Consider the following 25,704-nt stretch of genomic DNA (forward strand, 5'->3'; position numbering starts at 1 on the left):
GCAACAATTTTCATTTTAAAAGTTGCGAGCCAATTGTAACACTACTTTAGTCAGAACAGCGTGGCACATCAATAAATACAATTCACGTAGTGTGGAATAACAACCTCTTTTGTCTGAATTGTTGTATCTCTAAATCCGATATTCTCAACACAAAGTGTACCACGTTCGACACCCACGGCCACGTACGAGACGCTTCCAAGTTAACCCTGTAAGCCCCGTTCGTTTTTGTTGAATCGTTTTTTTGTTTGTTTGTTTGTTTCCGGGTATTTTTCGCGATAACGAGGGCTTGTAACTTATAGCTTCCGCAAGTTCTTGGGCAATTGTGGTTTGTGGATCGCTTTTTAATACTCACGCACGCAAAAAGAACAAATTCAATAATCATCGTTGAACCATTCAAACCCTAACAGAGATCAGCATCAAATTTCTCCTTGTAATATAAATGCTTATTCAACCGCTGACGTCATGAGATTTAAGGATATGAACACCTGAGCTGAATTTTCTTGATATTTTAGTAACTTCTCCCCAGTACTTAAACAAAAAAAAAAAGTATGGAGACAAGATGGGAGAATTTGCTCTTGGATATTAGGGGTTAAAGGGTTAAGATTCGCAACGTTTATCGAACTCATTTTCTGCATGAGCATGCCGGCAATAACAAAAGCCCAGATTGTTTAGCCACAAGTGTAAAAGCTTTATTGAATTGGCCCCAGGACCCATAATATGGGGGTGTGAACTTATGCTTCAAGAGAATCTACTTCTGGACGGAAAGCAAAACTAGCCCAATAACTTTCGAAAAGCGGGCCCCTAGGGTCGATGATTTAGAATATGCCACGGTACAGTATGAGTTCATACTCCGTAGGACAGATCGCCAGAAGTAGAACTTCATTTTGACGCCATTTTTTATCCCGTTTCATGTAATGTGGATGCAATTTTAGCAGCGTTCTCCTTTGATCGTGAAATGTTTCGCGTTTTCCGCGGGAATGGTTTACCAAGCCAAACAAAAATAGAACCTTATCGCAAGTTGTTAATGCAGTTCCAGTGGTGTATATATAAAAGCTCCTTTATTTGTGGGAGTATGGAGGCACAGTTACAAGAATGTAAATGTATGGTATGGTGCATTTTACTTGTGAAAAATTATTTACGAGGTTATATACAGCTATAAACGTGTGTGTCTTCATTGAGTGCTACAAGCCATGTAATTCCTATTTGGGTTTTCTTATTTTTATATGACAATTTTATTGCAATTAGGTGTACTAGGCAGTAACATGTTAGAAAAAAAGCTTGCCACTCTGATCTGAACATCTTGCACTTCTAACAAAACGTTGAATTCTTCTTGTGTGAGTTAAAGTATATATTAATATAGAATTATTTTCTTCTCTGTATCAAACAATTCTGCCTACAACAGAGGTACAGAAAAAACCCGCAAGAACCAGTTGTTCAAAGCCCGATTAAGCTAATCATGGATTAACGTGAACTTTGATCAGAGTTTAATTATTTATCAATAAAGATTTTTCCAAAAGATTTTTATCCTTTGGTTTTGACTTAGACTTTTCTTTACCATTAGCTTAAAATTAGCTCTTGAAAACATTCAAAGTAAGCGGGATGAAAACCTCGGTTAATTTTTAATCTGGGATTAGCGTTAATCGGCTTTCGAACGACCAGCCCCACTGAATTTTAAGAACCTGTTAGGCTATCCCCTGACCACTATACTATTTTTGTTATGAAGAAAATAAGAATCATTCTCTTTAAGAACCTATACAGCCTACATTTCTGTAAAGCACCATTTATCTAAGAACCTGTTGAGGCTAACTTGGAAAAACACAGGTTTTTACTCGCGGGTTTTTACTGTACTTCCTGCATATATCCTTCTTTTTGTTCAAGTTGACTGAAAACGAAACGAGATTATTCCCTTATTATTAAAGTGAAATGCCTTGCAGTGGCGAATTCAGAGCTTCAGGCAAGTGGGTGCCCCGTCATCCAACGCTCGACTTGCTTCGGCTTCGTTACACGAAATATCTCGCACCTCGGCCCCAAGGACTTCGGTTTTGCTTCAAAATTAAGGGGGAGGGGTCCCCCAGATCCTCCACTGCCTTGCAATGATTTATGATGAGTTTGATTTTGTTACCTATGTCCGTCTTCACAACAATTTAAATAATTTGATTTTCTCCTTAAATGTTTGATATTTCAAATTTAATCTGTAAAATATGGAATTAATTCGTAAATTCGTGAAAACTGGCAATCTGTTGTTGATCCTAAATTCAGTCGTCTTCTTCGGCAGTTTAATCCCAGCTGAAATAGGCATAATTTTCTTGGAGTTATGTTTTTAAAATAGAAACAACACCGCCTGCTTAAAATATCAGCCAGTTGCCCTCGACAGGAACGCCATGCATCCGTCGTCATATTTGCATATGGTCACATATTAATCGGTAACAGGCTGCGCAAATCCGTAGCCTCCCTCGTAGACACTCTTTTTGCTCGTCACGCAAACGAGCCTAAAGACCGTCTGCGAGCGAGGCTACGCAATCCACGCCAATAGTTTTCTTGCGTCACGTGGGGTCTGTAAAAACAATTGGTTCCTCACAGAACATGTCATCCAACAAAGCAAAGCAAGGATTGCACACTCGGACAAGCTGGTCATATCCAAACGCTGGAATCCTGAAGAACAAGAAGACATCCATGCCTTAGTATAAAAATGGTGCCCTGTTTCGTCGTATCTGACCTGAAAGTCAGCTTCGAGTTTTCACAAAAGGACATTGAAGATCTGAATTCTTCCTCAACAAAACTGACTTAACTGGATCCGAAGTTTAAAGAGTGCTTTCCATTTGTCGGAGCTGGCTGGCCAGTCTGTAAATTGAATGCTTCATTTTGAAGGGATGGTGCTGAAAAATCTTGAAAAATAATCACTGAAAATGGTACGCGCTATTTTGAAGAAATTCGAAGGACTAGGATAAAACTTATCCTTCAAGTTGGTACATTCCGTTTACAAACTGACTGGTCTGGCCGGCCAGCTATGACAAATGGAAAACGCCCATAGTATAGAAGCTGACAGGACAAAGACTGATTGTTTTAACACATATCAGAGAGTTTACATTTAAAGAACAAATGGCAGCTGCTATCAGTAGTTCACTCATGACCTCACAGGCGAACTATTTCACATTTGATTACGATGTTAATGTAAAAAAAAAAATCAAATTATGAATACCGCTTTAAAAGAAATTGTAGCTACAAGAAAATAGCGACACCGGAAAGTGCTGACTTAGCGATAGCAAAAGGCTGCGAAATCCAAAGTGAGTAAGACCGTTACTCTCAGAACGTTACGATAACACTAAACAGTGGAAGAAAATCGTTCCAAGCTTTGCAGCTCGCGTTCCGGAAAATTCGGCGAGCTTGCTGCCGCCGCTGAACTCTAATCTCAAGTCAGTTTTACTTACGGTGCGGACTGGTCTGTACAGTTGTGGCAGAAAACACGGCCACAACAGCGGCAATGATGGCGTCTTCTTGTCTGTAAGAGAAAGAGAGGAGAAAAGTCGTTCTAGACAGTCTAATGTTGAAAGTAGAGATTGAACGTGGGGCGAGAACAATCCGAGCAGGAATACACTGAAACACATTGGGCCCAGTTACGAACTTGGTGTCCAGGAAAAGGTACTGGGGCGCCGGCTTTAGTAAGAACTCGACTTTTTCTAAATTGAGTACGGTTGCCAGCAAAGGCACTATAGCTTTAAGGGTAGAGTTCAGGCATCTTTCGTGGGCAATGGCTCCGCAGTCCATTCTGCACACAAGCAACCCAAAGTAGAACTAACAGGCGATTTTCATTCGACCAAAATTTTCGGAAATTACGGGTGGGGAATCAAATAAAAAATAATTTTCCGGAAAATTTTGAGAAGTTTGGATGTACTTCGCGGACTTTCCGGGAAAATCGGAACAACCAGAAAATTCCGTTCTATTCGTACATTCTTACTCGGGTGCAGTTTGTCGGGAGAAATTAGCAGGTTAGCAGGAGAATGCTGTTCATAAATTAAATTTCTCGAAGAGTGGTAACTGAACGGCAAATCTGAACATTTTGCGGAATGGAAACTCCCCAACATATTCACAGTTCCGGGAACGATGTGCGCTAGATTTCGTTGTATGTTTTATGATTTCGGAGTTCGTCCCAATAGACATACCCTGCATAAAGTTCTCTTCATTGAAAAATATCCCTATCGATCGACCACTTCTGTTCGACGACCTTACAAGGGATTTCATAGTTGTTGAGTAATGACTTAAATGGCAATCTTACTTGTGTGAAAGGCGCTCGACATTTGTTGTTGGAGCAGAAGCTGACAAGCTGCAAGAGATAAATTGGATATTTTAGTTGACGCCGGCTGAACATACATTTTCAAAGTATAAAACTCAAAATTCTCACCTCATTCGGGACCCAGGATAACCTGAATGTGTTCTGTAAATGCAGCACCTCGGTCCGGTCCTTCTCGGCTTGTTTAAGCCGCGCGTTTGCCTGGAGAATTGAGACAACATTGAAACCTTAAGTTTGCAGAACTGCTCAGTTGCATCTCACTCTCAACCCAAAGGGGAGAGCCAATGAAAATATATTGTTGGCACAACTTAAGGTTAGCCAGTAGCACATCTCCCCGGAATTTATATCAATGTGATTTTCAGTTGAGCGACTGAAGAAAATATGCACGACTAACTTTCTCAACCAACAATTCTCGCACACGCTTTTTCTCAACCTCATTCCCAGAGTCGAGGAGAGACCCCGGAAACGAGGATCTATATGGTCTCTAACCAATCAGATTGCGAGAATCGTACCACGTGATCGATCCAGACCAATCAGGAGGCAGCAAATTGCGTCATCGTGACGTCATTAGATTTATTTTTTAGAGATGACGTAATGTCATCATGGGTAGTAAGCAAATGAGATAGGGGTCAAAAGTCAACGCAAAAAACACACAAGTTCAAGTCTTGGCTTGTTTGGGCGAATTTGATTGAAAACCGCCCTTGTATTAAGTTCAAATTTAGCCTGTGAACAGACGTATTTCCGATCGTCGCTTCTCTCCCTAAGCGACCATCGGAAATACGTCTGCTGTTTGCAGGCTAGTTCAAATTAAGGTACTATTAAATAACTAACCACTAACCTCGTGGATAGCGGCCTCTGTTTCTTGACGAATTTTCGCCATTTTGTTGACAAACGTAGCTTCGCACTTCATAAAAGACACAACATTTAAAATCAGATCATCGTCAGTACAATATCCTGTTAAAAGGCAGTCTTACTATGACATTTCATGCGGAGACAAAGACATGATGTTGATACTTAAAGGGGAAGTATCACGGGAATTTGGTGTTGTATCAAAAACGCCAAAAAATAAATTAAAGTATTGCTCAAATTTGTTGTAGATTGTCACCCATCGATGAGTGTCTCTGGCCACAGATGGACTTGGTCAGAATGGACTGCAACTTTAAAAAAGTTAGGCTAACTGTTTCCAAGTTCTCGCGTTTCCGTTTCCAAAATGCACTAGGGTAGGTCATGAAGTTGTTCCTTTCAAGTATTCAGTTGATTTCTTCTTCTCTATGTTGTAGAATTCTTTCGTAACTAAATAAACTGTTGTCGCACCAGTTTTACCACAAAAGGTTAAAACTCCCGCGATACTTCCCCTTTAATTTTACGGCATTTTACCACATTTATTTTATAAAAAAAAAACAGCAAAATTAATATCCGTAGTACCCGTTTTATGGCGATGTCCTTCTGTTCTCTTACAATGTCTATTTCCTGTTGTAATCTCGTCACCTCTTTATCGTGTGTCTAACAAAAAGCAACAATGGTCAAAATAATAAGAGTTCTTTACCGGCCGAGATAACACTAATACCCCCAGGGGGGAGACTCTCATATAAAAGTGACGGGGGTGATTATAGGAAGTTTTGACAAGAACCCCTAAAAGGTACCAGAATTCTGTTTTGTGGGCGTGGTCCGAACAACTTTTTAAGAGGTACCAAATCAGTTGACTGACATTACTTCCTCTCATATTTTTCGGCTCAATACCCTGAAAGGTACCACCATACCTCTGACGAAAGCCGTTTTAGATTTTAACACTCTAAGGGGTACCAAAGCACACATTTTAACCCCTAAAAGGTACGACGATCACCCCCGGTCACTTTTATATGGACCCCCCTCCCCCCTCCAGACTAATGCCTGCAGTTAATCAGCAGACATGTTATACTCCAGGCCCCTGTTGTTCGACGAGCAAATAACTCTATCCAGTAGATAAAACGCTATCCAGCGGGATAGCGACTTTTTCGCTGGATAAAGTTATCTGCTCCTTGAACAACTTGGGCCAGTAGACTACACACTATCTCTCTTCTTTCTCCTGATCAAATGCGCGAATGGAATGCTAATTCAATTAAAACTGACGGGCTTGCGCGAGGACCGGTGACCACCTAAAATACTGACGTCACGACCGGAAGTAAAATGTCACTTCCTTACTACTGTGTGCAAGATGGGTATGGTCCGAGGGTCGTTATTCTGGAAATCATCCGGTAACAACGAAGAGACTCATTACCCCCACGTCTGTAGAGTGCTAGATGTTTGAAGACAAGAAAGCCTGTTGTACGCACTATTCAAAAGCAGGTCTACGCATTCCCATGTGCCTATTTCCAACAATTTGCGCCCATTATAATCAAGCTTAAACAGGTGCAACTCATTAACAGCTTGTTTACGGTTAGCCACACAGAGCAAGGAGAAAAATAGCCTTTTATATAGCTTGCCAACCATTTTATATAGTTATGTGTCTGATCGCATGCCTGCAAAGGCGGCAAATTGGCTCTTCCAAGGCATTAAGAAGAAAAAACAAGCTACAGAATAACTTATTAAAGACCAGGCCCCAGTTGTTTAAAGAGCGGATAATTTTATCCACTGGATAGGTCACTATGCAGCGAATGAATGTGTACAAGAATTTCCCTATCGTATAATTTGTGTATAAAGTAGAAGCGTCTGTCTAATTTAAGTATGGGATTGTGTGAAAAACTTGCCATAGGCTTTGGTTGGAGTACATTTTATCCGCTGGATAGCAACTTATCCACTGGATAAAGTTATCCGCTCTTTGAACAACTGGGACCAGGAGGTACATAGCGAAATTCGTTTGGTAAAAGCAAAGGAAACGTATAAGCGACACAACATGTAACACACAACCGAACATCCTGGGCTCCCGTGAGCCAGGGATAATCCAAGTCCGTAGAAGTAGGTTTCTAACCAAATGGACGTATACAAAACATTAGTATACCTCAGCAGCACTGGCGATAGATTGCATGAGTCTCTTGCAGCGCTGTTCCAGGTCTTCTTTCTCCGCTTGACATTTGACCAGCTTTTCCTGACAACAACGGAAAAGAAAAGATTGCATATTCATGGCACCACTTTCGTTTAAATTTCAGGCATTTTCATATATAAAGCAGTAAGGAGTTTGACTCAGTCATCAGAAAACTGTTATCATGTCCCGGGCATTCAGGTATTGGGGAGCGACGCGAAGAAAATCGCCAAGCGCGCGAATTATAAAGGCCAGGAAAAATATAACAAGAGGGAAAAAAAACGAGAAGAGACTCAGGGAAGTCTCTCTCCCCAGTCTCCTCGCTTTATTATTCGCTTGTGTGGCAATTTTCGTCCCGAGGCTCCCCAACATCTCAACGCCCGTGGAACAGGATACAAAACTGTCGGTTTGTTTGGTCAAGTTTTAAAGAGGGGTTTCAGCCCTAAAGCAGAAGCCAATAACCAAACGTCTTTATCTTCAGTACTGGGGATCTTTACCTCTACCAGTTATTATAACAGAAGGCTCTCTCGTGCCAAACAGTAGCCAATGGCGTGGCATCATTTGACACACGCGTTAAACGTTAGGGCAAAGAACAATCAATCAATCAATCAATCAATCAATCAATCAATCAATCAATCAATCAACTTTATTTTCCCTCGAATTTACAGTGTAGCACTGAAGCGAGCCAACTACATTACGTTATGGATAAGGAGGTGTACCTCGAGTTTGGAAGGGTTCACCATCACGGACGGCAATAAATCCGGTCGGATAATTGGCTCCACATCCGCTTTAGGGATATTGGCTGACGGGGTACTGGAACCGAACAACCGCGCCACTGCAAAAAAACAAGACCAATCGCACAATTAGGGGCAGTTACGTTCCACGAACAGTGTGTAAAGAACAACGAATAATATTCTTAAAATACAGTTACCTACTATAATATATATATTTCCGTGTTTTAAGACAAACTCACACATGCGTAACGAGTTAATAAGTAGCCTGTGAACAGGCTCCCAAGTGGGGGATATAGGGCGAAAAGACCGCCGATTTTTCTTTTCGCCCTATACCTCACTTGGGGGCCTCTTCACAGTCTAGTTAATAGCTTATAGGGCATCTTATCAACAGAAGGTTAGGCGGGTACCTCATCAGATTAGCACTCACCGGTTGTTTCGGACCTGAGTTCTTCACAAGAGTTGTGTTTTCGAAGCCCCTGAAAGCAACTCAGTGTTATTCGATTAAATTGCAAAACAACTTTACCAGGAGGTATATAATATCCGTTATTATTCAACACATTGTAACACTGCCCAAATATGGTCATGGTACGCTTGATAGTCCTCGTCCATACACAACGAGATATCCTGCGAAAAACTTAATTTTGTGTGTCGGGAAGAAAAATGGCAAAATGAAGATTGTCTCCAGCTTTTCTGCAATAAAGCTGTGCTTTTTCTTTTTTATCAATTGCTGTGATGAATAATGAAACAATTATCCTGCTCAATCTTGCGGAATATCCCCTGATTTTAGCCAACTCGGCCTACGGCCGTCGGCTACCGTATCTATTCAATTAACCGCCCTAGGCGCTTGTTTAATATTGGGCTCATGAGGGTGGGCGCTTATTCGAGGTGGGCGCTTACTGTTTTCCAACATTTCCAGCAAGCGAGGACATCTTTTGACAATTACAAAACAAGGGATAACAAGTTTATTTCGCTTCAATAAGACAAACAACGTGCAAAATCAAACAAACAATATAAAAGTGCACTGACTACCGCATCCAAAACCAATTTTAGAACACAACTGATGCTCCTCTTTCTTCACTCTGGGCTAGTACAGAAATGTTTTTTGTTGGGAGGGGGCGGGGGCACATATTAACTTTTTGGGCATTCAGGGTGGGCGCTTATTCGAAGGTGGGCGGTTAATCAAATAAATACGGTAAGTATCAGGCGATATTCCGCGCGATTTCGCGGAATAATTGTTTTAATTATTACTACTGTTTGAGTGGAAGGCGAGACTGATCACTTTAATTTCTGAACCTTGCAACGGAGGGTTGAGTTTGAACAAAAACTAATAAAAAAGTTGCCTGAAAAATGTATTCAATAACACCTACAGTAAATGCTCTGAAAGTCCTGCCTGGGACAATGAGTTCAACTCACCCAATCAAGGGATTTCGTTTTCTCTCCTCTTCTCAGCAGCTCTGGTGTCTTCAGATGCCGCGAATTTTGTTTTTGGCCGTCTGTGGTTAGAAAGAGAAGAAGAAGAGAAAGAAACAAGCTGACATTGGACAAAAATCGGAGAGAGAATTTGTAATGTCTCAAGAAGTGGCCTTGAAGGAGTTAACCAGCTATGTTAAATTTGATGGATCAGAGAGTTAACTCTGAAGTGTATGTTAAAGCGCTAAAGTGAACCAATGAATTTCCCACTGAGCGTTAGCCCTAGTAAGGAGATAGGAGAACGCACGAGGCAAAGAAAAATATTTGACCTCGGCGGGAATCGAACCCACAACCTCCGGATTTGATGCTCGTTTGCTCTACCGACTGTGCTACGAGGGTAGACGGTAGCAAGTCGTCGGCGATAATGGTGGTGATTACGGCAAATGTGAATATTAAGTATAGAGTGCGGTATGTACCAACCTTTAACCATCCATTTTGGGCTGTTGGGCGGTACGTTGTCGGTGATGTGTCTGACAACTGTAGCAACATACAGCTTCAACATGGGATCTTTGGTAGACAAACCTAGCAAGACAAAACACGAGACGAAGATGCAAAAGCCATACCGGCTACGGCGTTTTGTAACCCTAGCTTGTCAAAAGCGTTCTGAGTAATAAACTTATGTACAATTTCTTGTCATGGTTGCCCAAAGTGAAATTCGATTGTGCATCAACAGGATCACTGAGACAGTAAAATCTCTCGGTGAAGTGAGATGTTTGTCAGAGTAGTATCTTGAGATTATTAGAAAATTAATTGCAGAGGACTCATCAGTTGCGATAATCTTACGGAAATATTGGTTCACCTTTTTAACTTTTAAAGTTCCTTTAACCCTTAAAATCTTAATTTAAGGTGTGTTTTCAGGGGACGATTTTTTAGGTGTTATCGTGTAACGTAGCGAGAGGACAATTTTTAACGAAGCAGTTCGTTTGGGCAGCAGATCAGTTGTCCGCGCGCTATGTTAGGTTCATCAGCTTGAGAGTGAAAAAAAAAAGAAAGAAAAAGAAATCAAGATAATGCCTGCTAATAGATTACCTGACGGGCTTTGAAGTCTCTCTTGTAAAGTATGAACTGCGACATCAACTGAAACAACAATTTGAAAGGTGTTCATAAATATATTAACAATAGCAGAGTTAGGACAACGGGAAGTTGATTAAACAAATTCGAATGGAGGGGCGGTTTTAAGGAATTGCATATTTGTTTTTGTTTTTTTTATTTAGTTCATTTAATCTAAAGCGTGAATGATGTGAATATGTATTTTCAAATTCTTGATCTGTGAATAGAGCGCTATAGAAACTTTGTTATATTATTGGTTTTAAAATTATTACCTTGGGCAAATGTTGGATAAACGGAGTGTTCAAACGGTTTCAACGCCATTCAACATTTTCAAGAAAAGAGAAAATGTTGAATCGATGTTGAATGAAAGTTTAAACCAATTTAAATTTGATTCAACAAGTTTTGAACATTTATTTACGCTTTCAACAATGTTGAAAGACCTGTTCAAAAGCCCCCGACATTTGGTTCAACAACTGTGTTGAACGCATGTTGAAGCAAATGTTTGTTTTTTGTTGTTGTTGTTGTTGTTGTTTTCTGATTTGCAGTTTTTGTAGTTTTTTTCACAGTGCTACATGGCTTCTAGAACAGATGCAAGTATATTAAAGCAATTCACCTGTGGCCAAACAGACTTAGATTGAGTTACAATTTACAAAGATAACTGATAGTGTAATAAAATGTTACAATATTTAACTAATATAATATTATTATGTTGTGGTTCAAATTTTTGGGGGTTCAAACATTTAAAAATTTTCAAACCAGTTTGATTTTTAATACCCTTTGTCTCAGATTATGGTAATGAATACTGAACAAAGAAAATAATTAAATATTAAACTGGTTTGAAAATTTTGTAAGATAACAAAAATGAAACCCCAACATATACAAACTATTGATACCTAACGTATCACCACCCCTGTACGCATTCATACTGTGGCAAATATCATTGTCAACACAGGCTGTTCCTTACCCTCCACAGCCCTTAGCAACTGAACAAGCTCCTGTTTGCCACCAGAGCGAGATGCAAGGTCAGCTGCAGTCTCTAAAGTGTCAGTCAGGGCAAAAGCAGCAGCACCCATCTAAATGCAGGGTGAGAAAAAATATCAATTCATTACTGAACAAAACTGGGGACAGGAGCTGGAAGGGAAGGGGTGGAAACTGGAAAAACTGGTGACTACAGCTTCTCCTTGAAAAGAGGCGATCATTTAAGGAAAGCATTCGTTCATGATAAAAAGTAGCATTTAAGAAGATTAAATTATCTCGAAAAAGGGTCCTCAAAATTGGGGTGATTATTTAAGGGAAGGCAATAAATATTATGCAAGGATACATGCTTATCAGAAGAGGAGAAAAAACAACCCAAATAACATTTTAATTATGGCAAATCATCAAGACAATTTATTTTACCTGAATAAGAAGTTCACCACACTCAACATGGCTCTCACTTGACCCTTTCCTAAGGTAAAGGCAAACAGACTCAACTTCACTATCACCTGTGATTTGTATAGTGCTATGTGGATGCAACAACAACAACAACTACAATTTATTTGAAAAGCAACAGAATGATGCTAAGAAAGGATGAAATCAAACACCTTGAAAGCGTGCAAGATGTGGTTCTGGTGGCAAATGGAGAAAATAAGTTGGACAGAGAAGATCAGCAACGAGGAGGTCCTAATAAAACAAGGTGGACACTATTCAAAGATGTCAAGGATGGTGCCTCCTAATACAGAAGTATTTTTGCACAGTTTATGACTATGCGGGAAAAGGAGATCTTAGTATGGGCTACTGGAATACGGAAAGAAAATTGGGGGTAGCGGAGCGTTTTTTAGAGATAATTAAGCAACTTACAATTATTCCAAAAAGTGCTAAAATGTAAGGCGTTGTATGGCATTTTTTCCAAAGTTGAAGCTTAACTATCTCTGAAAAATGCATAGTGATCCCTAATTTTCTTTTCAGATCTCAAAAGCCTTTGCCAAGATTTCCTTTTTCCACATAGTTATAAACCATGCAAAAATATCCCTGTTTTAGCAGGCGCCACTATTAAGAAACCCGTCTTTCTCGGACTATTCAGAGATGCGCAGAACATTTGAGGCACCATCCTTAAAATAAGTGACTGGGTCATACACTGAGGAGTAATAGCTTGCTTAACAGGCTCAAGGCAGAATTTGATTGTTACTAGCAATTGGAGAGAGTAGCACAGGAGAGAGCAAAATGGATAGATGGATAGATAGATAGTTTATTCACCTTAAAAACTTGCAGCCAAGGTTTTCAAATGCAAAATTACAATCGTGCTAAATTAGGACTAATTAAAGGGCTTAACAAATAAATAGAGGAATGAAGGAAAGTATGATGGACTACCATCCACGATGACAGGACCTGCCCTTGGGCAGTGCACTCAGAGCAATATCCCTGTTTACATTCTTCTTGCCATGTACTTATCTCATTATTGGTAAGAATATACAGTCATAAAAGACAACATGAAAATAACAACTAGCCTGCTTAGCTGGCGGGTTTGTTGGTGTTTGTGGTGTGCTGCGGCAAAACTGCCAGAAGAATGTTCTTCCCACAGCTTTGCCGCTCATTTTTGTGGCTCTGACATTGGCCACCAAACCCTAACAAAACCGCCAGCTATGCGACTAAACAACAACCCTCATGGAATGTTACAGAAAAGACACGTACCAAGCTAGTGCATGAAGAGGGGTCCATGATTTCTAGAGAGAAAAATAAATCATTGGTAAGGAAATAAATTCACTAACTTCTTCATTAGCATTAAAAATGATAATTTAAAAATGATTACGCTATACTTACATTGTTAACTGCTGTAATATCAGCATTTCTTTCCTGATTGAAATAAAATAAACATGAGCAACAACATCTTCATAACTTGTAAATTTAATTTCTTCTAGACCGTCTGAATTTTTCGAAAATAGGGTATAACTTTTTTGGCTTTAAACATTTTATAACAAGTAGTGAAAACTAATTATTGATTAGTAGAACAATGCCATTTATTTATTATTAAACTATAAGGAAAATTACATTTATTTAAGATTCAAGTGGATCTGGGACCCAAGACTGCACTCCATCAAAGCTTTCCTAATAAAATAATTTACAAACTTTAACAACTGTTATTTCTGTATTACCATTAAAAGAGCAACACAAGGTACATGTCCGCCTTCTGCAGCAAAAAACAGAGGAGTGTTCTTGTCTTCATCTGTAGAGCATTAGCAGAAAACAACATTTAATGAAGCCAGATAAATGATGAATAAGCAGCTAAATTCAATTGCTAACTTCCCTACCCTTGATTCCAATAATTATTATCAAACTGAGCGTACATATCAAGCTTACCAAATTTTTAAGCTTGTTTTCTTTTAAACTCCACCACAAACAGGCTGGTACTCTGGATAGGCCAGAGTGATCGGGGAGGGCGGGGACACACACACTGGAGGGACAGGGGTGTTGTTGGAACCCTTAAAAGGTAACCACGTTCCTTTTTTGGTGGATGCCACTTGAAATCCCTTCCACCCCAATTGGGTGAGGGCCACATGTGATTTTAATACATAGTTTTATCCAACTTATACCCTATGGACGTTACCAGCTGTGTAACTCTTATTAATGGTGATCATTTTAATTTAAAACTCTGTATTCTAAACAGTAAGAAATGCTTCATTTCGTCCCCTTACAGGTATGACAAGTGTTCTTTAGTCACATTTATTTGGGAGCACAACCACTCTTGGGATTTGGACACATCAAAAACTAAGAAGACTGTGAACACTAAAGAATTATTTCTCAATTGTTTATTGTTCTTTGACCAATCAGAGGTGAAATCAAACCACAACTTTACCACTAGACCTTAGAGCTAAATCTTTTCTCATGTCCCTCTGATTGGTTAATTTCTAGATTGCAACATAATAAACATTATTTCCAGAAATATTTCCAGTGTTCAAGGTTTTCTAAGTTTCACTGTAAGTGTCCATTCTTTATCCACAGTGGAAGTTGGTGACATACATGTACCATGTAAATGACCTGTGACATACAGGCCAAATTGATCACCAAAAACACTATTATCAATAAATATTATTCATAATTAGTACACACACCTCTAGCATTGACATCAACATTATCATTCAGAAGAGTCACCATGGAATAGTGGTCTCCTGCAACATAAATAATATTATACAAAAGGTAAATTGGGAATCAAAGAAATGAGATGCTCTGTTTTTAGCCAGGTGAACAAAATAATAATAGATGGATTTTTCAGTCAGTAACACCAGCATACTTGGAAAAAGAAAATCTGAGTTCTCTCATTCATTGGTAGTGGAACCTATCACCTTCTGATTACTAGTTCAGATGCTCTACCACTGAGCAACAGGAGACTTGATCATAGGTGCTAAGCCATTAACTAGTAATAATTATTGGAAGGTCTCATAGGAAGCCTTAGAGCAATTAAAGATAACCTTTTTGACAAGGAAGTAGTAGCAGTATGGACCCAAAACCTTTCTTGTGTGCATGTTCTCAGTATCACTTAAGGACGGTGCCTACTAATACTGAAATATTTTTGTCTGGTTTATGACTATGCGGGAAAAGCAGATCTTAGTAAGGCCTATTGGAATCCAAAAAGAAAATTGGGGGTAACCACGCATTTTTCAGAGACAATTAAGCAGTAATATCTCTAAAAAATGCCAAAATATAAAGCAATGTATGGGATTTTTTCCTAAATTGAAGCTTAATTATCTCTGAAAGACGCATGGTTACCCCCAATTTTCTTTTGAGATACCAAAAGCATTTGGTAAGTTCTGCTTTCTCTGTATAGTTATAAATCGCGCAAAAATATACTTGTATTAGTAGGCACCACCCATAGGCAACCCGAGTATCTCGCGATGCGCAAAACATATGCAAAGTAACAATAGTAGGCACCGTCCTTAATTCTATGATGTAAAAAATTTAAAGTAACGTAAGAATATGCAATACAATTTAATAGAGTCACCCATATTTAATTGGAGAAATTTAAAGTTGACCACCCTAATTACAGCAAATTGTTTCTTCTGAATTATTTACAATTTGTTGGTTTTAAGGATTTTTATCATTACCATGGCAATATCGATTTTGCTAAAATATCAATCGTGAAAAACTTCAATCCAAAAGCAATAACTGAGATGTAAATTTCACATCGATCGGCATCGGAGAAGACTACCCAATAGCCGCTTGAAAAAGTGAGGTATGGTTCCTTAAAAACTGTTATCAAACACCTTAAGGTGCTGAATTCACTGCATGTAATGGTCTTTCATTCACAAGATACTTGAACATGCACATGCTGTTCAAATAGTTTACGTATAACCATTTCATGTGTCATAGCGATTAACTTTAATTACCTGTCTTGGCAGCTTCAAAGAGAGATTCTTTCTTTTGCTCAGGAGTAAGACGTGAAACAGGAGATACCACCACAAATGCATCTGATGTTACAGATGAAGTAGAATTAACTGGAAAAAAGAATCAAAATGAGTTGAGAAAAAAAATTGAGTTTGCCTGGCAGGGACAGCTGCCCCCTCTGAACCCCCCCCCCCCCCTTACCCCCACCCCCCGCTATGTATGGCTCTGAATTTTATATTTAAAACAGCTGTAATAAATTTTACTAGCAGCTAATTTATGAACTGAATGTTACAGGTATAAAATTATACAAAACAGAAACACACCTCTCCCTGTTCTTGCCTCTTCGATAGCTGACAGAGCTTTCTGTGTACTCAGTTCATCCTCCTTTTGTTTTATAAGACATCTTGTACAAATCTGCACAAAATTTAAGTAAAGGAAAATTTAAAGGAAAGCTTTCAATTAACAGTTAAGCTGCAGTCAAAAACTATCAATTTAAAACCACTGCATGTTTATAATTTGAGATAAACAAAAACATGAATATCAGATTGAAGTAAAGAAAAAAGAAATTAAAGAAAAATTAAAAACTTGATAAATGTAAGCCATTATGCATGGATACAACTTGGAAGACTGATCTCTAATAACTAAATAACTTGAATTTAGCATATGATTTGAAATCATAATAAATTTAATACTGGTAACTATATTGCATGAAGACTCACAGTATATTTAGATTAGGTTAAATAGCCTTAACCACCAATCAAACATTGATTTGGAGTTCCGAATATTCCTTCAATATTAGCCATTGAAGGGGCAATAAAAACTAATTAAAAATGAAGAAAATTATAGTCCATTTTTAATATTATGATCATGATTTACCTTTACGACCTTGTTAACTACCACATGACAAGTGATACAAACTGCTGTGGAACATGTACGACAATGGGACCTTAAATAGGAATGGAAATAGAAAGCTTGTTCAGTCACTACTTAAATATTACAGAACTACACTTGATGTTCTTGAAAACAATAGAGTATGAGCAAACTCTTTGAAGTCTTAAATTAATTAAAATCTTTTTTAACAACTCATCCTTTAAGTGGACCATATATTAATAAGTTTTTGTACAGTTGACTCCTGATTACTGAAGAACCCTCGCTAACTCGAACTTCGCACTAATTCAAACCAATTTTCCTTGAAATCTCTTCCTGAAAGGTCATCTTCTTTGCAATTTTACCCTCAATAACTCGAACTTTTTTTAATTCCCCTTGAAGGTTTGAGATATTGGGAGTCGACTGTATTAATGATATATTAAGTATATTTTTTATTGTTATTTTCTATTGCTTTCAAACTCCTTCTGTTAATTTTGTTTTATTCATGTTCAGCACCACTGGACTTTTTGGGATTTTGGTGTTACATAAAATGTTAATTATTAAATATATTCATTTGATTAATAGCTATCAGTCAATAAGATTATCAAAGACAATCCACTTCTCAGTCGTAGAGTATTTGAAACACACTGTAATCAAATTTAAAAAAAAGATAATTTGTTAAATAAAATTAACGTTAAATCATTACCGTCCTTTGACAAGGTTGGTTCCCCAGTACTTGTGAAAAAGTGTTCCACACTTAGAACAATTCTGCAACACATTAATTGAAAAACATTTATTTTTACCAAACTTTGTTATACCTGTAGGCATCTACATGTAAGGTGACAGATCCAGTTTGGCTGTTTATAAGGACAGATGCCTAAAGTAGGAAACTTTGGTAGTTAAATTAAAAAGATTTCTTAGAGTATTCTCTGGACTAACAAGAACAAAATCTGGCCACAAATATAGAGTACATGTAAGTGTTGTAAAAGCCTTGGACCAATTGAAGGGGTGCCTGAAAAAAAGCCCCAACTTCTGATAAATTTATTTATCTATTTATTTATTTAATTCAATATTTATCCAGGGCATCCAATTTAGCAGAGCTAGTTTAAATGGAGCCCTGACACAGCACAAGACCAAACACAAAACATTGAAACAAAAAAAAAAGCAAATAAAAAACTAGACAAATAATTAAGTTATAAATGCAGCATGTACCGCGGGCATTACTGCTTAAGATGGACCTTTAGTTTGGTTTTAAATTTACTGAACGCCACTACCTGTCTAATGGTTCTCGGGATGGTGTTATAAGTTCGAGCACCGTTTATTCTGAAGCTCCCCTGATATTTAGCAGTTTTTGCGAAGGGAGGGCGCAACAAATCACGGCTTCTGGTGTTATAGTCATGGTAAAGATGCGCGTGCCTAAACTCTGAAAGTAAGTACGAAGGCGCTATTCCGTGAAGACATTTATGGACTAAAAGGCATTTGAGATAATTTCTGCGCGCTTGTAGGTTGGGCCAACCAAGTGTTGATTTTAATTCCTCAGCCCCGACTGATCGACCTTCAATAATGCATGCAGCACGTCTATTAAGTTTATCTAGGTAATCTTTGCTTCCAGCCCCACAACTGTCCCAGACAGGCGAACAGTAATCAAATAATGGCAAAACTATAGTATTGTAGAGCATTAGGCAAGTTGGCTTGGGGAGAACCTTACGCCCGATTCTCCTTCCAAATTGCCTTGTATTTGCTTAAGAAACAAATTGAGAATTTGACCTTACATCAAAAGTCACTTTAATAAGGCCTTATTTCGTGCACCCCTTCAAACATTGAAAAAAATTTGTTAGTCACTGTAGTTGTCACTCATGAAGGTTACAAATAATAACAAGATGCCTGCTATACTGGCATTACGCGTGATGCTGGGGCTGATTCATTTATTCCAACTGTATGCTTCGCCGATTGATAAAACTATCCTTGCCAATGGAATAGTTTGAGTCACGACGATCGCGTTACGTTGTTTCCGTTGTGTTACGCTACTCAGGGTTTCAAGGGAAATTGCGGGAATTCCATTGCGATAACGTAAGCTTCTCAATGACCTCTTTTCAGTGTCGCGTCGTGGTCTAAGACTGTCAAACAAAGCACGATTCCTTCGCCAGGAATTTACCAATTTCCACCGTTTTAAATGTCGGGTGCTTCTTAGAAGTTATTCTTTCGATTTGCCGCTTCAAAATGGTGAAATTTCCGTTTGAAAATGGCACACTTGAGTCCAGAACATGTTAACAATATGGTGCCAAATTTAATGTTTTTAATAAATAGATCAAATGATGCGTTGACGTCACACAGGTAGGGGTGAGTGGGTCCCCTCCCTCGCGATGTAAGCGACAAGAATGGATTTTGATTGGCCTGCTTCTGTTGAAGACAATCAGAACAATACACCCCGAGTAGGAGAGGGGTGAGTTTAATGAATAAATTAATGTACCGATTTGTAGCTACGAGGAAGAAAAAAAAAAAGAAATCGACCCGTTTTTAGACACGGTATGCCCCCTCAGGGCATCCCGCATAATTAGATGCTGTTGGACAATGTGTCTAGTTTATAAAAGTATCCATACCCACCCCCACCCCCATCCCACCCAACAGAAGGGGTGGGTGGTCAGAAAAGTATGAAGCTACTGTTTATTGAATTTTTAGCAGGGTAGCCCTGTCTCTTAGAAAAAAGAAAATCTCATCAGTGGAGATAGTGGATGCATATTTTCTGGAACCAAATATTACTTAATCACTTAGTTTATTCAATTTTGTTTTTGAGCATCAGAGTTATGAATGGTAAAAATTCAAGACAAACCTTGCAGTCACAGGACTTGTACGATTTATTGCAATCAATACACTTCTTTGTTGGGCCAGAGTCATTACCTGTGCATACAAAAAAATGCAATAAATTTATATATACCGGTACACGGGACCAAAAGGCATGTGTTACTCCATATAGCACTTGATCTATATGGAGAGAGGAGGCATGGCCGAAAGGGGGTACCTTCTTTATGCTTGTAGTATGCAAAGGGGAAACGCAACTTTTAAAGGATCCGGTTTTTACTGTAGTTGTTTTCCATCTACTCGTGATTGGCTCAATAGGCTTTGGTTGAAATTCATTGTTCTTGTCCTGCAATCTGATTGGCCAGTTTTATTTAAGTCAGACCCCGGTAACAGTAGTCGCACTGCAACTTGATCCATCGTCATATTTGACATAATAACAGCAACTACGGTACCCGGGTAGCTGCATTTATTTGTTAGTTACCTGTCTGTGAGTGTTTTCAGCTACTTTAAAATTAGATAATTTAATTATTACTAAAAGTGTGCGACTTTCAAAATATTTAAAGTTTACAGAAAATTAACAAAGATTTTGATAATAAGCACTTCTTACAAATATTATGGGAACCCTCACAAGGGTTTGCAAATCTGTAGTCATTTCCGAGTTGCTTTGAACATCAAGGAAGTAAGGCTTTGTGCATAGTTTTTATTTTGAAAAATTAGTTTTTCATTCATATGCAGACAAAACTAATTTTCATATGAAAAGATTTGCACTTAGTCTCGCTTTCACGAAGAGGCTCGAAACAACTCGGAAATGCCTATACATCCTATACATGTAATACTATAAGGGAGTGGGAAGGCTGGCAAATGGGGAAACGAAACGTTTGGAACTTTTTGGATCCCCCCAGCTAGAACGTGTAAACGTATTTGACCCCCCCCCCCCCCCCCCAATGATACATTTATTATCAAACTATACTCTCATCCTGCAGCCCTATGCCCCACTGGGGGCTCAAAGGACTAAGAGAGAGATACTCTCATCCTCCACTTAGCGCTTTACTCGCCTGCCTCTTGCTTGCTCCACTAGCAGTAGAAGAAACTATTATGTATGTTAATGTACAGGTTGAAAAGATACAGAGTGTAATCACTAGTCTGGAAAATACCACAAGGCAGCTAAAGAGGGTGTTTGTGCAACGGGCAGACACTCAAAAAAAGTGGAGTCAGTAGGAGGGGGAAAGAGGCCAAGAGGAAGGCAAAACAGAGGAAACAAAAGAGAAAAAGACTCTCCCAAGCTGCAGTTGTGGAGTCCTTGACTGGGAAAAGTGTAGAAGAAGTTATATTGCCACTACCAGATGACATGATCTGCCTGCAAAACACTGACAGTCTTCATCCAACCGTTCTGGCGAAAGGCCTAGATCAACTTATTTCTGAGAGCTGCCTATCTGTTGGTGCAGCCAGTGAAATCCAAACATATCTGACTAACAAATCCATTGAATGGAACCCATTTGCTGTGTAAACTATTGGTGTGAGATAACATTTTGAAATACTCTTTAGCATTGTTGTATCTTATGGTTTAATTTACTGTAGTGCAAGTACATTAAATGTCATGCTGTTCTGGAAAAAAAAAACCCAAAACTAATGATATCAACCTTCAAACTTTTTTGTCCCCCCCCCCCCCCCCCTCTTTCCCAGATCCAGAGTAAAACCTTTCTGACCCACCCCCCCCCCCCTAAATAGGGGAGTAAACTTCGCTTGCCCCCTCTCCTATTTGCCAGCCCCACCCCCCTCTCCATAAATAATGAATACTCCCTAAGTTGAAGTCAACTGTAAATGAGTAAGCTAATATAACATTTACTAGCCTAGCTAAGCCAGTTGCCTGGTTTCGATTTTTTAGTGAAATTAACTTTAAAAGGAGGTTCATTTGCAAATGCTTTGGGAAAATTAAATCACTTTTAATCATCACAAAAGTGGCCAAACAAACGTTTTCCAAGTACACATACAAACAAGTTAGTTAGGCATGCCAGAACGCATTCAAGTACACCAGGACTTGCAAACTGTTAATGTTACAACGCCATTTAGTAAAATTGGACACAACCACTTACTTTACCTTCACTTGAGCTCGAGCTGAAAGAGCTTTCCATTCCTTTAGTTAAATTGCATCGATTGCGACATTTGACAAAACTCAGGTCTTTTTCAATTCATCAACAAACCTGGAAGATGATCTAAGTGTAATTCCTTGGTAACCATGCCTGTACATTATGATCCCCTACATGGAGTACCGACCTACATGGGAGCTACTCTTCGTGTATGTGGATATTAATATTTGAATTTTGTTTTTAAGGTCTTCTTTTCTCACCTCACGTCCGTTTTTGATTAAACACTGCCTCAATACGCGAGCTGTAAATCTCTACGTTTTATTGCAGATCCAGTGAGTGCCGCTGTCATCGAGCATGTCCGAACTAAAAGTTGAAAAATGGAACAGCGAAAGAGATGGACCACTCAACGAAAAAAGCATGAGAAACAAGCTAAAATCCCAAGGCTACTCTTGCACAAGGTACACATTTCCGCCAGGGACAGACTTTTCTGATCACACACACAGCGTCTCCAAAAAGGATTCGATACTCTCCGGCCAGTTTAGGTTTGCCATGTTGGGAAAAGAAGTGATCCTTCAGCCTGGTGATATGATTGAAGTGCCAGCTGGTGTTGTGCACAATGCATCAGTGATCGGAAGCGCTTCAGTGGTTTTCTTTGATGCAACAAAGTCATGATGGTTTGGCAGACAGACAACCAAACTTTGGTTTCAAGTATGAGATATATTAAGGGTGATTACAGGCCCATTACAGGTGTATGACTTGTAGACTTGTAGCTGCAACTCTTGTCACCCTTGAGTACCTGGACTTCCAAAGATCACCCGACAAGTTCCAAAGATATCCAAAGTTTGCTGAAGGTGAAGCAGGATTTCTGAAATCTTCCCAAATGTTTTACATCAAGCCACCTGTATTCTCTGGTTCACTAACAGATGTGATGTAAAGAAGGTGAAACTTTGATAAAAGTTTCAGTTTCAGGCAAGCCTGATTGGGTACAGAGGTGGTCAGCAGTTGTCCTAAAATAATTAATTTTATGGTTCAGACTCTTTTATTCATTCTGTGCAAGCTACTTCATTGAGAAGTAAACTATACATGTGTACAATTAATAATGATGTTACAGCCTGTACATAAAGAAACAGACAATGCATACCACATTGCTATCGAATGGTTCTAACAAAAAAGTAATGTTTTGTGGGCATTTTCTGATCAGAAGCTGGCTACACAATTAAACATACAATAACTGAAGAATAAGGTATGTTCAAGTTCACACTGCAACCAGGTGGACAATCAGACATGATTTGATGCTACTCTGGTTTGAAAGTTGATGAATGTAACTTAAAAAGTTACAATTCACGACCCAACGTTTCAACACTCCTGTCTAGTGTCTTCATCTAGTGTCTTTCAACTGAAGAATGAGTTGTTATCTTTCACCTGTATTGACAAAAAGTAGTCAAGTTTGCTATGTACCAGAAATATTTTAACTTTTTACCATCATATTCTATCAAAATATATTAATCAGGATATAATGAATTTAACTTTAATTATTTTTTCTTTGTATGCCTGTACATACAAGTTACATTATTTGCAGAAAAAAAATACAAAAACAGAAATTGAAGATTTATTTCAATATTATTCTTGTTTGGCATAATTATTTGTAATTGTCTTGGCGTAATTAATTGTGTAATTAATTGTACACGTGTGTGTAATTAGCTTGTGTGTATACTAAGAAAATTCAAGTCACAAGTGGGATATTCAGGGTATACCACAAGAAAGCACTGCACAACTAATTTATGCCATGCCACCCATTGAATTAACTTTCCTGTTCAATGTCTGGTTCCAGGAATTCAAAATTAAGGTAAAAACTGGGGTATTCTTTTTTCCATATTTTAGCTGTTGATAGTAATTTTTTCTGAATGAAAATTTTGACCTGTTGCAGGCTCTTCAATTGATCTTTTGGCAGGAAAAATTTGTAAGCCTGGATCGAGGAACGCTGGGCTTTTTTCATGGAATACTACCTGTTGCATACCGCAGAATATGCAACAGGTTTCTAGCTTTCTGATTGGCTGTATAATTTCTCTATGGCATGGGATAAAGGCTTATATGAGATGTTGAATTTACAACGGTCTGTACGGACTCTCAAACCTCAACCGTTAAAGGACAGTCTGACAGTGTATATCTTTTTTACAGACTAACAGCAGGGGCGGATCCAGGGGGGGTGGATTGGGTGGCTAGCCACCCCCCTCTTCAGGGTCGTTTAGGGTTAAAATATAAAAGGGATCCAAGGTATCACAAATGGCTCGACGAACCCTTTTACTCGAATGATGAAGAATGGAGCTGGGACACACATACACTAAAACAATGGACTGAGGCACACCACGACAACTTCTCACATATTTGAGCTTTCTTTACGCAAAGGAACTTTTGGAACCAATGTGACCATTCGCTGCTGCTCTACAAGGCCACCTTGTTGAAGTATACTGGAAATGAAATCGAAAGTCGTCGTTCGAACGCTTGTACGAAAAGGTCTTAACTCTTTCAGAACTAGTGGGGCCTACAGAACAACGTCCGTGTATTTGCAGTAGACAGCGGAATTGGGATAACACTCCCAACAGATTCAGTGGTACAGTACTGGAAGCTGCGAACAATGGCATTACCTTTACTGGACATAATTTTCGGCGAACTGAAATCTCGCTTCAGCAAACAAAAGTAGGCCCATTACGAACTCTGTGCTCTCATTCCTACTGTAATCGTCACGAAGTCCAAAGAAGCCATGGATGAAATTGGTAAAGTACTGCAACAGAGGTGAGATCACGTACTCCGGCAACTTTTGCCAACCTTTGAAAGGGACCTGTTTCGCTGGACCAATTACTGGAAGCGTCAAGCAGTGTCAGACGAAGTTTCAATAACCTTCCTTATAGAGACACATGCTAATAACATGTTCTTTCCTAATATCCGAGAACTTTTAACGATCCTTACGATGCTACAGATGGGAAGCACGGAGGCTGAAAGATCACTTCACGCGTGGCTAAGGAACGCAGTAATAACAGAAAGAGTTGCTTGTTTGTGATCACAGCCTACTATATGTAAAATATAATCTTACTCTACAAATAAAATCACGATATAGTTCTATTTTACCGCTGTATTGATTATCATCGTAATTTCAGATATCGTTCTGTCGCGTCAGCCACCCCCTCTTCAAAAACTCTGGATCCGACGCTGTAACAGTTTGTCTATATAATTTTTGGATATGTATGAGAAATTCAACAAATTCAATTTGTTCGAATTTATTATCTCTGTAAGGACATACAAAATGTCCTTTGGCTTAGACACAAAAATCTGGTACTTCTAACAAGAAGAATTTCCTTGTACGCTATTGTAGCTGGATGTGTGAAAAAGAAATTAAAATATACAGGGTCTCCATACTTGTTTCGCGAAGATATTTTACAGAACAGTAGAGTCAATTCCACCACTGACCATCCCCCATTGACACCTTGTCCATCTCGGGGGTCAAGCATTAGCCTACCATTTGAAGGCCTCTGTGTTTTTCACCTCGATCACGGTGCTGCCATTCCTTTCAATGAAAACTTTATAGAAGACGATAAATTTGCCCCTCGTCAGGGCAAATCAATTCACTCTGACGTCAAATTACTATACCCAAATCAGTTCCACTCCTTCACTGATGCGGTACCGCAGTCTCTTGTGGTCTCTTTAGAAGCTAAAGAAAGAATACAAGTGCCGATTGTGGAATACAAGTGCAGTGGCCGGGCTCTTCTGCTCTGAATGGTGAAACAATAAACAAATCCAGCTATCTCAATCTAAACTATCTAAACCGCTAAGTTATATTTGACAAGTATATTTCTCTTAAAACGTTCTGTACTGATCCGTGGTAATTCAGTGACACGTATGTGATCTTATTTAATAACCTCTTTGATGCCTCGTTCTTTGCCTTTGGGTAAGAACGTGTAAAATGGTTGGTAAACTTTATTCTTGCAGATATTCTCAGCGTTATACCTGTGGAATATCAGTTTGAGGAAATTCTTTCCCCACCCCTCAATCTATCTT

General features: G+C 38.9%; 1 protein-coding gene across 1 annotated transcript; it reads right to left on the minus strand.

The window, feature by feature from the left end:
• Positions 1-1,043: 1,043 nt before the first annotated feature.
• LOC146480212 (uncharacterized) lies at positions 1,044-24,698 on the minus strand. The gene is made up of 24 exons (XM_085109936.1): positions 21,663-24,698; positions 19,596-19,663; positions 17,472-17,533; positions 16,775-16,844; positions 16,222-16,312; positions 15,901-16,008; positions 14,629-14,685; positions 13,672-13,742; positions 13,340-13,372; positions 13,211-13,242; positions 11,939-11,987; positions 11,505-11,613; positions 10,520-10,567; positions 9,911-10,012; positions 9,434-9,513; positions 8,448-8,496; positions 8,006-8,121; positions 7,266-7,352; positions 5,714-5,791; positions 5,127-5,192; positions 4,400-4,489; positions 4,274-4,321; positions 3,429-3,499; positions 1,044-2,652 (listed from the first exon to the last, which is right to left on the minus strand). The coding sequence occupies exons 1-24, from the start codon at positions 21,694-21,696 to the stop codon at positions 2,544-2,546; spliced, it is 1,728 nt and encodes a 575-aa protein (XP_084966062.1). The 5' UTR covers positions 21,697-24,698; the 3' UTR covers positions 1,044-2,543.
• Between the last annotated feature and the right edge of the window lie 1,006 nt (positions 24,699-25,704).

This window comes from Pavona decussata, unplaced genomic scaffold (genome assembly GCF_977016875.1).
Source record: "Pavona decussata unplaced genomic scaffold, jaPavDecu1.1 SCAFFOLD_54, whole genome shotgun sequence".
NCBI lineage: Eukaryota > Metazoa > Cnidaria > Anthozoa > Scleractinia > Agariciidae > Pavona > Pavona decussata.